This window comes from Tasmannia lanceolata, unplaced genomic scaffold, assembly GCF_043159265.1.
Source record: "Tasmannia lanceolata isolate RefF3 unplaced genomic scaffold, GAP_Taslan_0.1 ptg000023l, whole genome shotgun sequence".
Taxonomy (NCBI): Eukaryota; Viridiplantae; Streptophyta; class Magnoliopsida; order Canellales; family Winteraceae; genus Tasmannia; species Tasmannia lanceolata.
This window is the reverse complement of record NW_027518700.1, coordinates 4,037,635-4,054,710: the sequence shown is the minus strand read 5'-3', so window position 1 is coordinate 4,054,710 and position 17,076 is coordinate 4,037,635. Positions and strand designations below refer to the sequence as shown.

General features: G+C 38.5%; 2 protein-coding genes across 3 annotated transcripts; one reads left to right on the top strand and one right to left on the bottom strand.

Moving 5' to 3' along the window:
- Nucleotides 1–2,558: 2,558 nt before the first annotated feature.
- On the top strand, nt 2,559–6,655 carry LOC143856617 (protein LATERAL BRANCHING OXIDOREDUCTASE 1-like). The gene is made up of 4 exons (XM_077366887.1): nt 2,559–2,903; nt 3,476–3,738; nt 4,367–4,694; nt 6,161–6,655. The coding sequence occupies exons 1-4, from the start codon at nt 2,688–2,690 to the stop codon at nt 6,401–6,403; spliced, it is 1,050 nt and encodes a 349-aa protein (XP_077223002.1). The 5' UTR covers nt 2,559–2,687; the 3' UTR covers nt 6,404–6,655.
- SYCO ARATH (Cysteinyl-tRNA synthetase, class Ia family protein) lies at nt 6,577–16,587 on the bottom strand. Of its 2 annotated transcripts, none has more exons than XM_077366879.1 (9): nt 16,099–16,587; nt 11,397–11,460; nt 9,405–9,566; nt 8,939–9,109; nt 8,545–8,826; nt 8,048–8,173; nt 7,748–7,951; nt 7,349–7,450; nt 6,577–7,011 (listed from the first exon to the last, which is right to left on the bottom strand). In XM_077366879.1, the coding sequence occupies exons 1-9, from the start codon at nt 16,449–16,451 to the stop codon at nt 6,775–6,777; spliced, it is 1,701 nt and encodes a 566-aa protein (XP_077222994.1). In that variant the 5' UTR covers nt 16,452–16,587; the 3' UTR covers nt 6,577–6,774. The 2 variants fall into 2 exon arrangements, with proteins under 2 accessions (XP_077222994.1, XP_077222995.1); XM_077366880.1 differs by having other exon boundaries at nt 11,397–11,464; nt 16,099–16,238.
- Between the last annotated feature and the right edge of the window lie 489 nt (nt 16,588–17,076).

Below are 17,076 nucleotides of genomic sequence, written 5' to 3'. Positions count from 1 at the left end.
TCTCGGAGGAGGCCTCCAATCGAGGCGGTATCACTAGCCAGGGAAGCGTCCAAATTCAACTTGATCTCATACGCAATAAGAGGTTCCCAATGACAGAATTTTGGTTCAATAGTTTTACTGAACAGGGGAAGATTAAAGGTGTTGGAAATTCTTTGGTTTTCTTCAGGGTCTTCATCTTCCAGCTTTAGGGCCAAAATACGAGATCTCGTTGCACTGATAATTTTACGTAGAAGGAAACTTTTAGGGTTTTTTTTTGTTTTAAAATAGTCTCGAGTTCCTTTCCAGACAGATCAAGTAGATTGAAGCAGAGAGAAGCGTTCTAACAAGAGTGTAGGTCTGCCCCTTTTTCTTGAATTTGTTCCTAATCCAGTTCTCCTCGTCAGATAGGGATTTTTTTTGTTTTCTTCTATCTAAGATGCGACAGAGAATCGAGCGCTAAATCCATGCCGAGCAAGAGTAGTTGAAGAAGATGTGGCTAACACTTTCAGGGGCAGAATTAAGGGAAGAACGATCATGGTTGGGGCCGAGGAAATGAAGGTTATCTCTGGTACTCAATTTGTCCTGCAGAGCCTGCCAAGCTGTGATACTGAACTTCAGAGTGTGACCGGCGAACCAAACTGATGATACCCAAGGACGTTTAGGATTAGGAGATCTAATAGAGTTCTAAGCACTACGTAGCTTGAATTTGCCATCAGATTCCGTCTTCCAAATCGGAATAGAATTAGCAGCTTCTGTGAAAAGACCTGTATTGATGATCTGCTTAAGCTCTTGAAGATGAGGAAGCACCTGAATCAAATCCCATCCTCCCTGAATTTTAGCTTCATCTATAGTATCTTTCCGGAGAATGAAGGATGTCATAGTGAAAGACTGGGCTGAGAGGGGACCATTTGGATGCCAAGGATCTGTCCAAAATTGTAGAGGGGCCTGAGTTATGATAATGAAGCAGACATGCTTGCTGGCCATGTCACGAGATTTTATAATGCTCCTTGTTGCCCAGGATGGGGATGCAGGCATGGGGAGAGTCTATAAACTTCTTCTTCTGATGTATTTCCGATCAAACCAGGTAACCCAGGAAAGTTTCTCTTAGTAAGGATGTGCTAGAGTTGTTTGATCTGGGCAGCAAAATTCAAATCTGATACCTTTCTGATCCCTAGGCCTTCAAATTTGGGGCTACAGATTGTGGTCCAAGATACTGGGTGATGAGATTTCTCAAGTTTTGAGCCCGCCCAGATAAAGTCTCGAAGGATTTGGGGCTACAGATTGTAGTTCTTTATCTTATGCATGGGATGCCCTTTGGACTAAGAATGTGCAGGTTACCTCGGGATGTACTACAAGACCAATGGTCTCGAATTGTACATGCATGTTCCCATCTAGGACTTTAGAATTTATCATTGCCATTTATCTTGTGGTACTATCTCTAGTAATTTTACAAAAAAAAATTGGAAAAAAATCACTTGAAGACACAGTTGTGTCAATGTTGTTAACAAACAACTATCTAATATTGTCAACTATACTAAAGTAAAGATATATGTTTACTTTTAACAAAAAAAAGGGGTATTTCCATTATTAAAAAAATACATCCTTCAAACCGTCAAGCCGTAACAAAAATAAACAAAGAAAACTAGAGAAAAGATGTGAAGGGTGGTTTATTCGAGGCAACCGGATCTCCTACCGGCTCAATTCAAGAGAAGCCACGACTCTCCTAGAAACAAAGGTTTCATCTGCTGTAAAATTATCTTCTTCATCCATCATTTAATTGAATCACACTTTTTAAATACAAGAATAAAAGTAGTGCCACATCACTGCCCACTTACACAACACATAAGCAAATAACTAACACCCAAAACCTAGAACACATAATCCATAATCACAGGGGCAGAGCCAGGATTTTAAATTTTTTTTCTTTCGTGTTTCCCGCGGGGGGGGGGGGGGAGGGGTTTGTTGGTGAGGAGCCAGGATTTTCTTGTAGGACCCGAAAAATCAACAGTTAGCATGGGTCTTGACGGTGGTCTGCCTAGAACCTCTTGTGTTGGTGGGTATTTATGTGGGACCCAAAAAATAAACCAATCAAGAGTGGCCACCTCATTTTGGCATTATCTCATCCCTCTTCCGTTTGGTTACACAAAAGACGGTGATGGCTTAGCGGCTTTGCATGGCATTTTGGTGCCACATCAGCAAAACCCCTTATCTAGGTGCCATTATAGCATTGAAATCCCTGGCGACTACCTGGGATTTCTTTCCCTCTACCCTCTGTATAGTGGTAATGACACTCCTTACCGCAACAACTCTACTACGTTGACAACCAAGCACTACTTACCATACTCGATGAGGCAAGTTCCAGGTAAATTCAACGCTAGTCCCGTCCTCCTTGTTGATTAATGATTACTTACACTACTACCCAACGAGGTAAAAACCCGCAACCAAAAAGAGCCTTAGATTTGGTAGAGGTGCACCTAAAATCAGATGTGGCTCGAACCCAAAAGGACTGCATTTTAAATTTCTAATCTAAGTGGCGAGCAGATAAGAATGAGCACATCTTTTTTGACTAAATTTTTGTAGTAAAACCAAAAGAGAAAGTCTCCCACCTCTCGTCATCACCAGACCTTATCAATTGAATTAATAGTGGCAAATTCTAGTGAAGAAACTTAGTCCCATAGACGAAGAAGAAACTCCCACCTGCAAATTCAATGGCTTCAAAGCGCGTTCAAGACATAGCCAAAAACCTTAAGGAACTCCCAAAACAATATGTTCAGAAAGAAAGCAAAAGACCCATCCAAACATCTCCACCTTCGTCTCCAATTCCTGTTGTAGATCTCCATCTCCTCTCTTCATCACATGAAGATGAAATGAAAAAAGAGATGGAAAGACTAAGAACAGCCCTTCAAACATGGGGATTCTTTCAGGTCAGATCCAACTCTCCTTTTTACTCAATTAGTAGGTAATTGCTGTTAGTAGAAGATTCATTTTCTGATCAGATTTCTCATTTTGGTTTTGCTTCTTCTTGTGGGCATAATTTTTCTTCAAGCCCATGTTGTGATTGTGTTATTGCTTTATTCATTATGTATTTTTGTCTTCTCAGATCTTTGGCTTCTCTTGTGAAACAATCAATTATTTTAAAAGCATGCTGCTAGAGTCTGTGTTATTTAATCATTTGTACTTTACTCGTCATGTCTGAGGCCTCCTTTTGGGTTGGCCTTACACGTGGATTTTTAATATCAAGGAGTTGTTGGGCTTTGAAATAGGAGTGCAACTAGGGTCGGTTTTTTGGAATTTCGGTTGAACTTTAACCTTACAACCCGACCAAACCCAAGTTGCACCCCTAGTACTTTTGAACCCAAGACCTGCCTTGAGGCAATAGCTATGAAACTATGTGAAGCAACCAATTAACCAATTATTCGAAAAGCTTAAGCTGTTAAAGTTGGTGTTATTTAATCATTTATACTTCAACACATCTTTGTTTGGGTGTTTTTCTCAGGCAATAGGTCATGGAATTTCGAGCTCTCTTCTAGATGAAGTGGGTCAACTAGCGAGGGATTTCTTCAACCTTCCAATGGAGGAAAAACAGAGGTGCTCAAAAATAGGTATAGGTGGGCATGAGGATGGCATGGAAGCCTATGGCAATGACATTGTTTACTCAGAAGATCAGATTCTTAACTGGAATGATCGCATTTACCTGTTAGTAACGCCGGAAGAGGAGAGGAAGCTCGATAGATGGCCGGAAAATCCTAGTACTTTCAGGTAATTCAATCTAGAAAGTATCAAACTAATTTTTTTTTGAGTTTGGAAGTGTTTTTAGGAACTCTCTAGGTAAACATCCTCTACTCGTTTGCTGGACCTATTCGAATCACTAATTCTACTAAAGCTGGGGTTCGTGTGAAACAACCAATTGCTCTAAAAGCTTTAGCCATTGGAGATGGCATTATTTATTCTTTTATACTTTAACACTCCCCCTCACATGTGGCCCCTCTTTTTTTAGGGTTGGCCTACACGTGGCACATTTGGCCCCTCTTTTGGGTTGGCTATTACATGTGATTTTTTAATACCAAGGAGTTTTGTTATTCCGATACCATGTGAAACAACCAATTACTCCAAAAGCTTAAGCTAAGATGGCGCTATTTAATCATTATTTTACTTCATATACATTGGAGGGTTAGGATCATCCTATGAAGTGCCAATGATTTGACTGACCATTTTGCCAAATCAGGTTATAGGGGATCTTTTTATATCGGGCCGTCTTTACCCCCAAAGTGTACTTGTGATCCATTCTTATGGTGCTAATAATTGTTACCATCATCAAAAAGGAAAAAACAACAACAACAAACTCAAATTTATGGATTTGTTATAACAAAATTTTGCACTTTTGCAGAGAAATCTTGCACGAATATTCCACGAAGATGAAGGAAGTGGGTGATTTTCTCCTCAAGGCCATGGCGAAATTGCTTGATTTGGAGGAGAACTACTTTGTGAGCCGATTTGGAGAAAAAGCTAAAATGTATGTGAGATTTAACTACTACCCACCTTGTTCAAGACCCGATCTGGTTCTCGGCCTCACACCTCATTCTGATGGAGGAGGATTCACCATTATTTTGCAAGATAATGCAGTCGATGGTCTTGAGGTACTCAGAGACGGCGAATGGGTCAATGTTCCTGCCATTCCTCATGCTCTGCTTGTCAACTTGGGCGATCAAATGGAGGTAATTCTCTGCTTTTTTAAGGAATGATCTAATGCATATGATATGTTTGGCAACCATAAAAAAATGATGGAAATGTGTACAATTCGAGCTCTAATAATTAATAATACTGGTGGCCGCATTTTATATAAGGAATTTATTAGAGTATTAATTATCATATAGGTGTTGTCCATCACCTATAGGTGTTGTCCATCACCTATGCCCCTTGACGCTTACCTCAATCTAACTCTGTCCTTGTTCAACATATGTTGCTGATGCACCAGGTTCTATAAATTTTTGTATGATGAGAAGAAAACTGGCAATGCCTGGTGGGAGTCTCCCCACTTGCATCCGCCAATAGTACCACTATCACTGGCTTGAGAGAGAGAGAGTGGAAAACTAAGAAAAACAATTCCCTCTTTATAATAAACTTTTTTCTTTGTTCATGTTTTTCATACCCATCTCATGCTCTCTCAATTTTTACTCGTTGCACTTCCCTTCTCGGTAGAGTAGAAAAATCCAAGTTTTGATGGGAAAAATATGTAACACTTTTGATAATAATACCTACTTCACTCTCCTTGATATTTTTGACAATCAAATTCCCTTAGGGCCCATTTGGATACCTCATGCATTTGTATTTTGATTTAGATTTGAGTTTTGGATACTTCATGTTTTAAGAGAGAGAGAGAGAGAGAGAGAGAGAGAGAGAGAGAGAGAGAGAGAGAGAGAGAGAGAGCGAGCGAGGGAGGGAGGAGTGTCTCACTGCTGCCAGAGCAACGTCGAAGAGCAGCGACGGTGAAGGAAGTTGCCACAAATATTGATTTCCAAATAATGTCTCTCAGAACAGGTTTGAAAATCTGAATTTGTTGCACTGTTGTAGGTGATTTGGAAATCTAAGGATCTGATTCAGTTCAAAATATCAACTAAATCCAAATCTAAATCTTGTTGGTATCCAAACGTGGCCTAACTCACGCCACTTCATTTCACTTTCCAGGTCGGGAAAACAACTTGACAAAGCCTTAGGAATGCACAGACTGCTTCAGTAGGGTCTTGACAAAACCATAGGAATGTGCAGACTGCTTCGGTAGGGTCTGACTTCATCGTAACCACTGCGACTTGTTGGATCCTACCTTTGATTGATTTGAATCGTCCATTGATAGGCCTTCCATTGGATCTCTCCTATGGCCCAAAAATCATGCTAATCATGCAATCCTAACATCCATAGTATATATTTCCTTCTCATTAAATATTGACCATTGTTTTATATAGTTTTAACCTTTATGTTTAGTGATGAAATACACATTATTAGATGCTACGAGTAGATAATTGGTGTAATTTTTGGGTTACAATTCCATCTCTCTCTGTCTGAACAAGATCAAGCCATGGTTAGATTCATCGAGTCCAATCACTTACACCCATGACGGGTGAAATACAGAATGAGAAACAAGCACGCATTACTAAATCAATCACATGGGTGTTTATTTTTGCAGATAATGAGCAATGGAATTTTCAAAAGCCCAGTGCATCGTGCAGTGACAAATTCAGAAAAGGAGAGGGTATCTGTGGCCATGTTTTTTGCACCGGATCCAAACACAGAGATCTCACCGGCTGATGAATTGGTGGATACAATGAAGTCGAGGTTGTACAAGAAGGTGAAGGTGGAGGATTACCAGCAAATCTTCATGAAAAACTTAGCGAAGGGGGAGAGGACCATTGATTGGGCTAAAGTCTAATTTCTCAAGCTCTCATCTTATATTTGGCATGGGACCAAGACCACCATGGCTTGCCTCATGATGTTCTACAAGATCAACGGTCTTGATTTTATATACATTTCCTGTCTATGGCCCTTGTGGGACCCAAAAATTGCCTTTTGCCATCGATCATAAAAGTGGCTTTGGTTTAATCATTTCAAGAAAAAGAGACTATTATGTAATGTAGATGTTTTCCAAACTTTCCCCGAAATTTAATGCCAAATTATTCCTGAATCTGAACTTAGCAACTATTGCTCTAAAAGTGAATAAATGTTGCTATTTTAGTAATTCATATATATATATACAGAGAGAGAGAGAGAGAGAGAGAGAGAGAGAGGGAGAGAGATGTCATTTCAAGTTGTAGTAGTAACATGCTCTTGCAGTTCAAGAGGCACACCTGGTCTCCAAATTGTTCCATCAGGGCCATCCATAAGAGCAACCCCTACAGCAGCCAACTCCTTCCTGATCCCATCCGATACCTCGTACTCCTTTTTCGCTCTCGCTGAATTCCTCGCCTCAATTTTCTGCAACACTTGATCTTCTGTCAACCCAGACCTCTTCAATGCCTTTTCTCTCAACTCTTGCAAAACCTGCTCAAGTTGAAAAATGAAAACTCTGTTTTGAGAAGAGAAGATAGATGTATCTTTCCTCTAGCAAAGTTCAACGTCCCATATGTTGAAGTATAAATGATTAGATAACATCAACTCTAACAGCTAAGCTTTTGGAGCTGTTGGTTGTTTCACATGGTATCAGGAGCAACAGCTTCTGGGTTCAAAACTCACAACTCGTCGGTATTAAAAGTCCACGTGTAAGGCCAAACCAAAAAAGAGGGGCCACGCGTGAGGGGGAGTGTTGAAGTATAAATGATTAATAACACCAACTCTTAACAGCTTAAGCTTTTGGAGTATTGGTTGTTTCACACCATACCTCAGCATAACTTGAGGGCATCAACCCCATAACATTCAGAACTCTCCTAATTTCCTTTTCCAGTGCGAAAAGAGACTCGATTCGTAACCCCTGTTTCTTTCCCTGCACAAGTAATTCAAACAATCACATGTGCAAAACGGAAAATGGTTTTGGCATTTTCTTAATGGGAAATGATATCAGCACAACCATTCTTTAATAATTGCACAAACACAGCTTGTCTTTCCCTTTTTAATTGGTTTGTAAGAGCCTTTTGGGAACTGTAATAACCCTTGACAGCTCTTTAAATAATAAACGACAAGATGGGTTAGTGCAATTATAAAAACATGGTTGTGCTGATGTCATTTTTCTTCTTATTTTCTAATTGTATTTCAAGTTCAATGCAAAGATGGCAACCTGTACCTTTCGTGTGTGAAGCAGATCGTTGATGGTTTTTAATGGTTCTGAGATCGCAGCTAAAACAACAGGCGTGTGCAAATCATCTAACATAGAAGTCTCAAATTCACTACTGAATTTATTAATGCAGTTAAGAGTATCAAGTGGGATTGAGTCCTCCCGAATTTCTTTGTTATGTTGGCTCAAAATCAATTCACAATCATGGAGAGTCTGCAAAAAATGCAAATCATAGAACAAAGCTCAACATTTCAGCAAACCACCTGTGATGTATGTCTGTGTTTGTAGAGAGACTGATGATTGAGATACCTGATATATGTAAAAAACACGGTCAGATGCACTTTCGAGCTGAGCATCTGAGTAATTGATTGGGGATCTATAGTGTGTGCTCAGCAAAAAAAGCCTCAAAGCCAGTGGATGATACAAGTCCATAACCTGAGTAGGGTAAGAAGTCAAGGGCATCCAAGTTGAAAGTTTATGGAAAATGGAATTGACTCCTACAAGATAATTATTGGAGCATCAACTCTAACAGCTTAAGCTTTTGGAGTAATTGGTTGTTTCACATGGTAATAGAGCTATTGCATCACGACAATTATTGGGTTCAAAACCCAACACCTCCTTGATATTAAAATCCACATGTAAACCCAAAAAAGAGGGGTCACATGTGAGGGGGAGTGTTTTAAGTATAAATGATTATATAACACCAACTCTAACAGCTTAAGCTTTTAGAGTAATTGGTTGTTTCACAATAATGAAACACAGATGGCGGAAGGAATGCTTCAGACAACTTAAAATTCCAAATTTACCTGTCGGATTGTGAAAAAATTCCCAAGCGATTTTGACATTTTCTCCGAGTCAACAGTGACGAACCCATTATGCACCCAGTAGCTTATATTGCTGTTGCTACATGCAGCACAACTCTGAGCTATCTCATTTTCATGGTGGGGGAACACAAGATCCATTCCTCCACCATGTATATCGAAAGAGTAACCAAGATAAGCAGCACTCATTGCACTGCATTCGATATGCCATCCTGGCCTTCCAGGCCCCCAAGGACTCTCCCAAAATGGCTCTCCAGCCTTCGCAGACTGTAGTGAAACGAAAAAGTAGTCCTTGGTTAGAAGTGACAGACTTGTAAAAAGAAAGAGTTGCAATAACAGACCATGAAAAAGGAGAAGAATTCTCTCTCTATCCACTCACTTTCCATAAAGCAAAATCGGCAGGATTTTGCTTCCTCGAGTCCACAGCAACCCGCTCGCCTGCTCTATTATCTTCTAATTTCCGCCCGGATAAGCAGCCGTATTCAGGGAATTTTTCTACAGAAAAGTATACATCTCCATCAATTCTGTAGGCACAACCATTATCAAGAATCTGTCAAGAAGAAAAAAATACATGAAATTAAAGCTCTACGAGAGTGTTGATTTGATGTACAATTGTCTAGAAGTTGCAACAAAAAGGCCTTCTAATTTTTACTATGAACTCTTGAATGTTACTATATTCATCATCCGTCACATTTCTTTGAAAAAAAAAGAAACACAGTTTGTGTCTCGGTTAAAGATTAACCAATAGGATGCGCAGGGTATGATTTAAGGTCATCAGAGGCAGGCAAGATTGACACACAAGATTAAATTTCCTTAAATAACTCAACATAGGTAAATAAAAGTACCTGCTTAATCATATCAATGATCTGAGGCATGTGATTGGATACACGTGGTTCCACAGAAGGAGACAGGCAATGAAGATAAGCCATATCAGAATGGAATTCATTGCAATATTTGTTGCTTAAGCTTAAAGGATCCTCCCCTAATTCATTTGCTCTGGCAATAATCTGCAGAATTCCAAAAGTGCGGTAACTTAGGTTTCCTGTCATCAATATATTAAGGACACAGTTGGTACGCAAGTTCAGCAGCACAATAACACAGAAAATATGGTACTGGTGCAAATTAACAAAAACTAAGAATTAGTGAGCAAGGATAATATAAACCGAAAAAGGAAGCAGTGAGGTTCTAAGTGTATCTAGAAAGGGCTTCCAAAAAAGTAACCAAAAAAGGCAGAGACAAGATGAGCTTAAGGACAGATAAATGCAGCACAGCAATTCAGGAAATATTTTGATGACTTCACAGATAAAAATTTAGACAAGCCAAATACATGCTCCAGAGTCAACATGACAAAAGTCAAACTATGAGGAACTGTTTGCCATGAGAGATGCATATATTTATTAGCAGAAAGATATAATATGGAAAATGGATACATCATTTTACATATAATTGAGATCAGGACTGAACAAATAGGTCCATGAGTCGAGAATTAGAGAAGCCAATTCTAAGGTTGCAGAGAGCTTCAATTAGGCCTTGTTTAGATTGCTGGAATTTTAAGTTTGGAAAACAAAAACTTTTCCAAATTTTCTTACATTTCCATTATTTAATTACAAACGAAAAAAGTAACCTGAACCACAGCAGTTCAAGTTTTATTTAGAGGGACCTTCAATTTTTAATGATATCTAGATGGGCAAAATCTTTGGTTGAACTTTAACACCTAAAAATCTGTGTTGTCCATCACTAAATCCAATGAAAAGATATCCTAAACCACTGTTTAAGAACCCAATCATTGTCACATCCAAGTCGACTCATTTTTGTTCTATCAAGTGAATAGAAAACACTTTTTGTCTCATCTGAGTCAATAAAAATCCACCACATCGACCCATTGACACACCCAAGTTGATTTGCTTTACCTTGGGTGAATGCTTGTCCGACTATGAAATTTTAAGCAATATCCATAACAATACCTCTCCATTACCATAACCATCTGCACTAGATCTCTCACTAGAATAATATCTTAATCTCTCAAAGATAAATGGTATATTGTAGATCTGAAATATGAGATAGAGCTCAACTTGACATTGATAACTAAGATTTTGCCCCTGCTTGTCTGACTGCTCATCTTCCGATTTCCTCAAGTGCCAATTAAAAGATCTATCCTCATAGCCATACCTAGCAGAGTCTTTTCTGAGTTTTTCCACCCATTAAGAAACCATAAGGCCATACCCAAAATGGAAATTGCTATCCTAGAAAGAAAATAATGAGCGTCCCTGCATATCGGAAAGGTTCTTCATTTGGAAATTTGTTTCCCTTTTTGGAAAGGATAGGTTTACAACACGATTCATCACAAACAAGCAATAGCAACATTGAATGGATAAATCAAAATATAACCAACAATATTCTCCTTCATACATCAACATCCATATAAAAATGTCTAAAAGGCTATGACAACCAAAGAGGCACTCATAGAACACTTTCTAACAACAAAGACTGAATTAGCAACATTCAACAAGGCTGTCCTCTTTACTGTGGAAACCAGTGTATCAAAGTATGGAAGTGCGAAATCATAAATATAATAGAATTTGGAGTATCAAATTAAGGAAGTGGCTTGTCAAGGCCAATGAAATTCTAACAAAAGTTATGTCAAATCCAACAGAAGACAAATCATAAAATTCTATACCAAAAGCAGGTTGTTTTCAGCATGCAAATACAGTTATAAACAAGAGGTTATCTTCACTGTTAATTCATTTCCCAATATAAAACATTCAATTAAAACAGCACATGGACAGGTTAAATAGTCAGACCTGATCTTCATATTAGCCAAATACCAGTCTACTCACCTTGTCATCTACATCAGTGAAGTTACGAACATAACAGACTTCATATTCCAAATGCCTTAGATATCTGCCTAGTTGTCAAATACATTCAATTGACAAACCAATTAGTTCCAAAAAAACTGCAATTCATCCCTCTCTATACATATACTAAGTTAATAATTGCATAGCAAATAGTGATTGCCTAGAACCATAGAATGTTAGTATTCACACCTCAACAACATCAAATGAAAAATACCATAAGAAATTTCAGATGAATATCACATAAGGCCATAACAATTTGAGTTACTACAAAACAGTACACAATAAGCTACCATTTTTTGAACAGAACAAGAACAGCAGAATAATAATAAGATACTTCACAACGAACTTGAAAAATTTGCAACAAATGACCAATAATGTAATTCAAACAACGCTACTAGAACCCTGCATTTCCCATAGGTTGGTAAGCGCATGGTTCTTTCAGGTCTCAAAAATGTAATAATGACTCATTTGATTCTCAATAGCTAAATTTTTCTAGTTATTCAACATGATGGCTAGGAGCACTAATAATTGCATCATGAGTTGACAATGGTCTAAGCAATTCCGTGCTTCATGATTTTGAAACTTCTAAGAGATGACCAGAACCTAGAAAGTGGAAACCAAGGTTTCCTGGGCCAAAACAAATAAACACAGAAAAGGGGGAAAGAATAGAAACCATATCTGTTTCAATAAAGCTACCGAACTGTTTCACGAATTATGACCAAGATGCACTTACTCATACTGCAATTAGTTCTTGAAAGATACAGAGAAACATGTTTCACTCTATCAGAATGTCATTCAACCAGTCCTTAATACCCATTTGTTTTTTTTGTTTTTTTGAAAATTAACAATTTCTTTCCCAAGAGGGAACAAGATGTTCCCAAGTCATGTACAAGTCAGACCTCAATAGAAGGCCAACAATACATAGGAGTGAGAAAAATACACACTACAGAAGCCCAAAAGAGTACGCAACATTGACTGTCATGGATGGAAGATCAACACCATTTCTCGTGAAGCCGTCTGTCATAGAGTTAGCAGATCTCCTCCTGTGCACGATTTGGGCATAAAGGGTGCGGACCAAATCCCGGATTTCGTCAAGTATATCATGAAGCCTCCAAGGGACTCCACTTCGATTGGATGCCCAAGCAATGGTATTAGAAGAATCGCCTTCAACAATCAGAGGGCCCAAATTGTGCGAGTGAAACCATTTGAGTCCAAACAGTAATGCCTTCGCCTCTACTTCGATTGGATGACCTCTCTTGTATGACACCCTGAATTTTTGGTAATTTCAATTCTTGTAATGGTTTTCCCCTTTATCAAGCCAATACTCAAACCTGCCGACTGACCCTACCTACGACATCCAACAAAAGTTTCTTCTCAAATCAGAGCTCACCAAATTTTGTTCTTTCACGCTGCTTTATTTCATCCTTCAAACTTATAGAAACAGTTAAAATAACCTTCATAATTCATCTCATTCAGCATAGAAAGTTACATGGTGCAGACTTCTCCTTTATCCTAACTGAAATTTTCCAATAGGAAGGTACTTCCAAATACCCACGCATCTATGGATTTCAAAGCCACAAATACTAGCTTCTCAGCAGGTGTTGTCTGTGGAAAAGATCATCTTGGTCCCATGCCTATGCCTTCTTTCTTTCTGATTAATATATCGTTACCATTCAAAGAAAAAAGCTTCAAATTCTACAGCAGGTGATGGCTGTGGAAAAGGTCATGATGAATTATGGGCACGAATAAAGAAAAAATAGATAGTAGAATTCATATGGTGATGACTATGCAAGGTGTTTGGCCTTCGAGCTTTCAAAATAATTATGGCAGAAACTGAACTTTGATTGGATAACAACCGGAGATAGATCTCATGTACTAACAAATGGGGTGGCTAAGGTAATTTGGATGCTTCACCACAAAAAAAGTGCCTGAGGAGATTGTAAGGCAGAGTTTGTGATCTAAGGAGACCTTCAGATAATTTGTCTCCCAAATGCAATGTACACACGCCAAGTGATTTGCTCTAACCAACCTATAATGGGAGCATGCCACAGCTTAGGAAAAGACCATAATTTGCATTTTGGAGCAACATCTTATAACGTTTATGAGGAAGTAAACTGAATGATTTGCCAAGTGTGAAATCCTATTGTATACGAGGAGTCGAGGAATTACTAGGAATTCCAAAACAAAGATGAGGTAGGGCAGAGAAAGGAAGTCTCCTGGGTCATATGAAAATAGTTGACATGTTTAGAGCCATTAATTGGGAATAATGACAGATGGTGATTTGTCTTACTCATGCCATGTATGGAGAAGAACATTCTATCTCTTCATGTGTAAATAATTTATTGGCTTTAACCCAGAAGCCAGTAGCAACATCCACTGAGAAGTAGAAACCTTATCAGCCCTTTGATGGTACAAGTGATTTCTGTGCTCTCTCTATCACTGTTTTTCTCTCCACCTTATGGGGAATCTAGAAGAAGTAACAGAAGTACATAACTTCTCCGCATTATGTGATGGGTGCAAGTAGGTGATAAATAAAATCCTGAGAAACGTGGAGAGGTGTTTTCTTTTCATGCTTCTTGAGTGTTTCAAGCTTCAGATGGCCATCTTAGCTGTAGTGAAAGGCATCTAGGGAATTCAAGAGTCCCCATAGAAGCTCTGATGGCAGTGCATTTGAACTTTGAGTGCTTAGGTACTGAGGGGGTGAGCTATACAATCTTAGTAGTGTTCTTATCTTAGTTAAGTGCATTGTGTGAAATTTGTGAATGCAACGAGTATAATAATAGGAGTTTTCAAGATGGTTCTTAAGCTTTTTTCAAGCTAGGGAGCACATACACATTTATGGATTATGGGGTTTAGTTGAACGCCGACAAATAGAAAAATGAAGAATCTTTTCCGTCATCAAAGCTCATGGTAGGTTTTGATATTTTAAATGTCTCCAAAGAAAACTTGGAGTAACCTTACAATTTAAACTATTTTGAGATAAACATAAGGAATGCATCTTGTTTTCCTATAGCCTCAAACTAGTGCAGTTTGACTTTACCTAGTTGCTCTCTTTCTCTCTCTTTCTTTTTCTTTTTTCTTTTTACATTTTAGCTCATTCACTACCCCCAGCCAAAAAAAAAGTAAATAAATCAACAAAGCATCAATTGTCTAGGGGACACAATGAGGTAAATAGCCGTTCAAACTATGGTCACCGATTAAATTCTTTCAATCAGAGTTCCACAAGCAATCATTACTGATTGCACTAGAAGGAAACTCTCCCCTCGAAGTTCAATTGATTTCTTGTACTAAGATATGAAACTGGATGAAATGCTCACCATTTCTATTTCAATATAGAAACACTTTCTAAAATAAGAACCTAATACAGTTGTACTTAAACCAAAATCTGAACTTGCATTTTGATTGATGGAACACATAGCTGATGTAAGTTGAGGACAAAAAGAGGTTACCAACACAGATCCCAAATCCTAGGGGTGCAACTTGGGTCGGGTTCAACCCGAACCTGACGGGTTGAACCCGAATTTGGGTTGGGTCGGGTTAAGTTTTTTTTTAAATCGGGTTGGGTTGGGTTGGGTTGGAAAAAATCAACCCGAATTGGAAATCGGGTTGGGGTGTCGGGCAACCCGACCCAACCCGAAACCCGATTTCCAATTCCGATATGTATAAAATCTTTACTTCTATGTTTGTTTTGTCATTGTATAACTCAAATCTAGAAAGAAATAAAAAACTTGGTGAAAGTTGTCCTAATTAACCCTCTTGTTGGGGAACATCTAATGACTAGGATGAGATGGAAATACAATAATAAAATGGAGAAATCAAACAAATGGTGAAATCAGGTTGGGTCGGGTTGAAGAAATATCAAATCGGGTTGGGTCGGGTTGGGTTGGAAAAATGGGCTCCTCAGGTTGGGTCAGGTTGGCCTCAACCCGACCCAACCCGACCCGAGTTGCACCCCTACCAAATCCCATAAAACAAATCTATCCTCCCAAAATCATGAGAGGTTCAAGAGCCATTTCAACAAATTTTGATTTGTGGAAACCTAAAAATGCATAAACAACAACTAGGGCAAAGCTAATTATATCAGAATTCTATCCAAAACTACAACAAGAAAACTGTATGTACTCGAGGACACTGCGAATTACATGCTAATCGATTACGGAACTGGCTTATCTACAAGTGGGTAACAGCCTAACAGAAAGTTATGCACAAGGTTTTAAATTTTGGGTACGAAATTTCGGCCGAAATCTCGTAAAGTAAAAGAAACATTTTGGTACTAAATCACACCTGAAATTCAGGTAAGATTCTTTACCACTGTTTTTTCTTTTTCTTTTTTTGTTGCTTTTTTATAAATATCTTAAAGGTGTCTCGTTGCTCTTCTCTTTTCTGCAAGTGGGCTAGATTTTTTTATCTGAAAAGTTGCATATTTGGCATAGTTCGATCAAAATTTAGAAAGAAATCCTAAAATTTTGCTCGAAATTTAAAACCACGCATATGCAAAATTGCAATTTTCATTTGATAATAAGCATCAATTCACACAATCTAATCTCAATAAAAAACAAAAAAGAAACCCTATATAACAGACCACCAATTCAGTCAGTACAATGAACAAACAGGTAACGATCTTTGGGACAAAACACCCAAATTGAATGAAACCCTAAAAAGGGTAAAGAGAGGAATCACAGACCTGTATAGAACATCAAATGCGACATAAACACGAGCGTGTCCGATATGGCTAAGATCATAAGCTGTGACACCACAAACATACATGCCTACTTTTCCAGGGACTTTAGGGATAAAAATCTCCTTTCGTTTTGTCATTGTGTTGAAGATTTGAAACTCTGCAATGGGTGTTTTACCATTGGTGTTATTGTTATTAGGAGGTTGGGATTGGAGAGAATTGGAGCAGAGATTTCTGAAAGAAGGCTTAGAGGGTTTTCTTGTTCTGAAGTAGAGATTTCTTTGAAGTTGAAGCCTTTTGCTTGTGAAAGAAAATGGTAATGAGAAGAACGGCCACGAGTGCCTCAGTAAAGTTCCCATCCTCTTTCTCTGGTTTTTCTGTGGTGACACAGGGAAATATATCTCTAGTTCCTTATTTTAGTAGTGGCACTCGTTTCCTTATTTAAAGGCTGTTGCATTAGAAGTGAACCAGTGTGGCTGTTCTCGGAAGCCCTGTTTGGTTGCTTAAAGTAAGGATATCAGAAATGCATACGTGGTGGGAATGTTAATCTTCTCCTCAAATTTGACTACGGTTGGGTGGCAGAAGAGAAAACTTTTGTCTTATTCTCTTTTCTCTCTTCCCCTCTCTATTTTGATAATGACACCCCTACATCTTCTACTAATTTTCTCGAGGATTGCCTTACAACCAAACACTACTTACTAATCTTTCACTATTCTTCTTCCAATCTTTCACGCTTGTTTACTTCCCTTTCAATTCTACTACTAATCTTCTAGCCACCTTTAAGCAACTAAAAACTTTTCTATTAATGTTACAACTATACATTTTTCATAGAGGAAAGTGTTTCTACGCTGCAGCGTAGTGGTTTATAACGCCTCCCATTGGTCGCTTTTTCTGGCCTGCAAAGGTGGACCCGCTAAACGAACCAATGGGAGGTGGTATAAACCACTTAAGCGCAAATAACATCCCTGCGCTGCAGCGCATGAA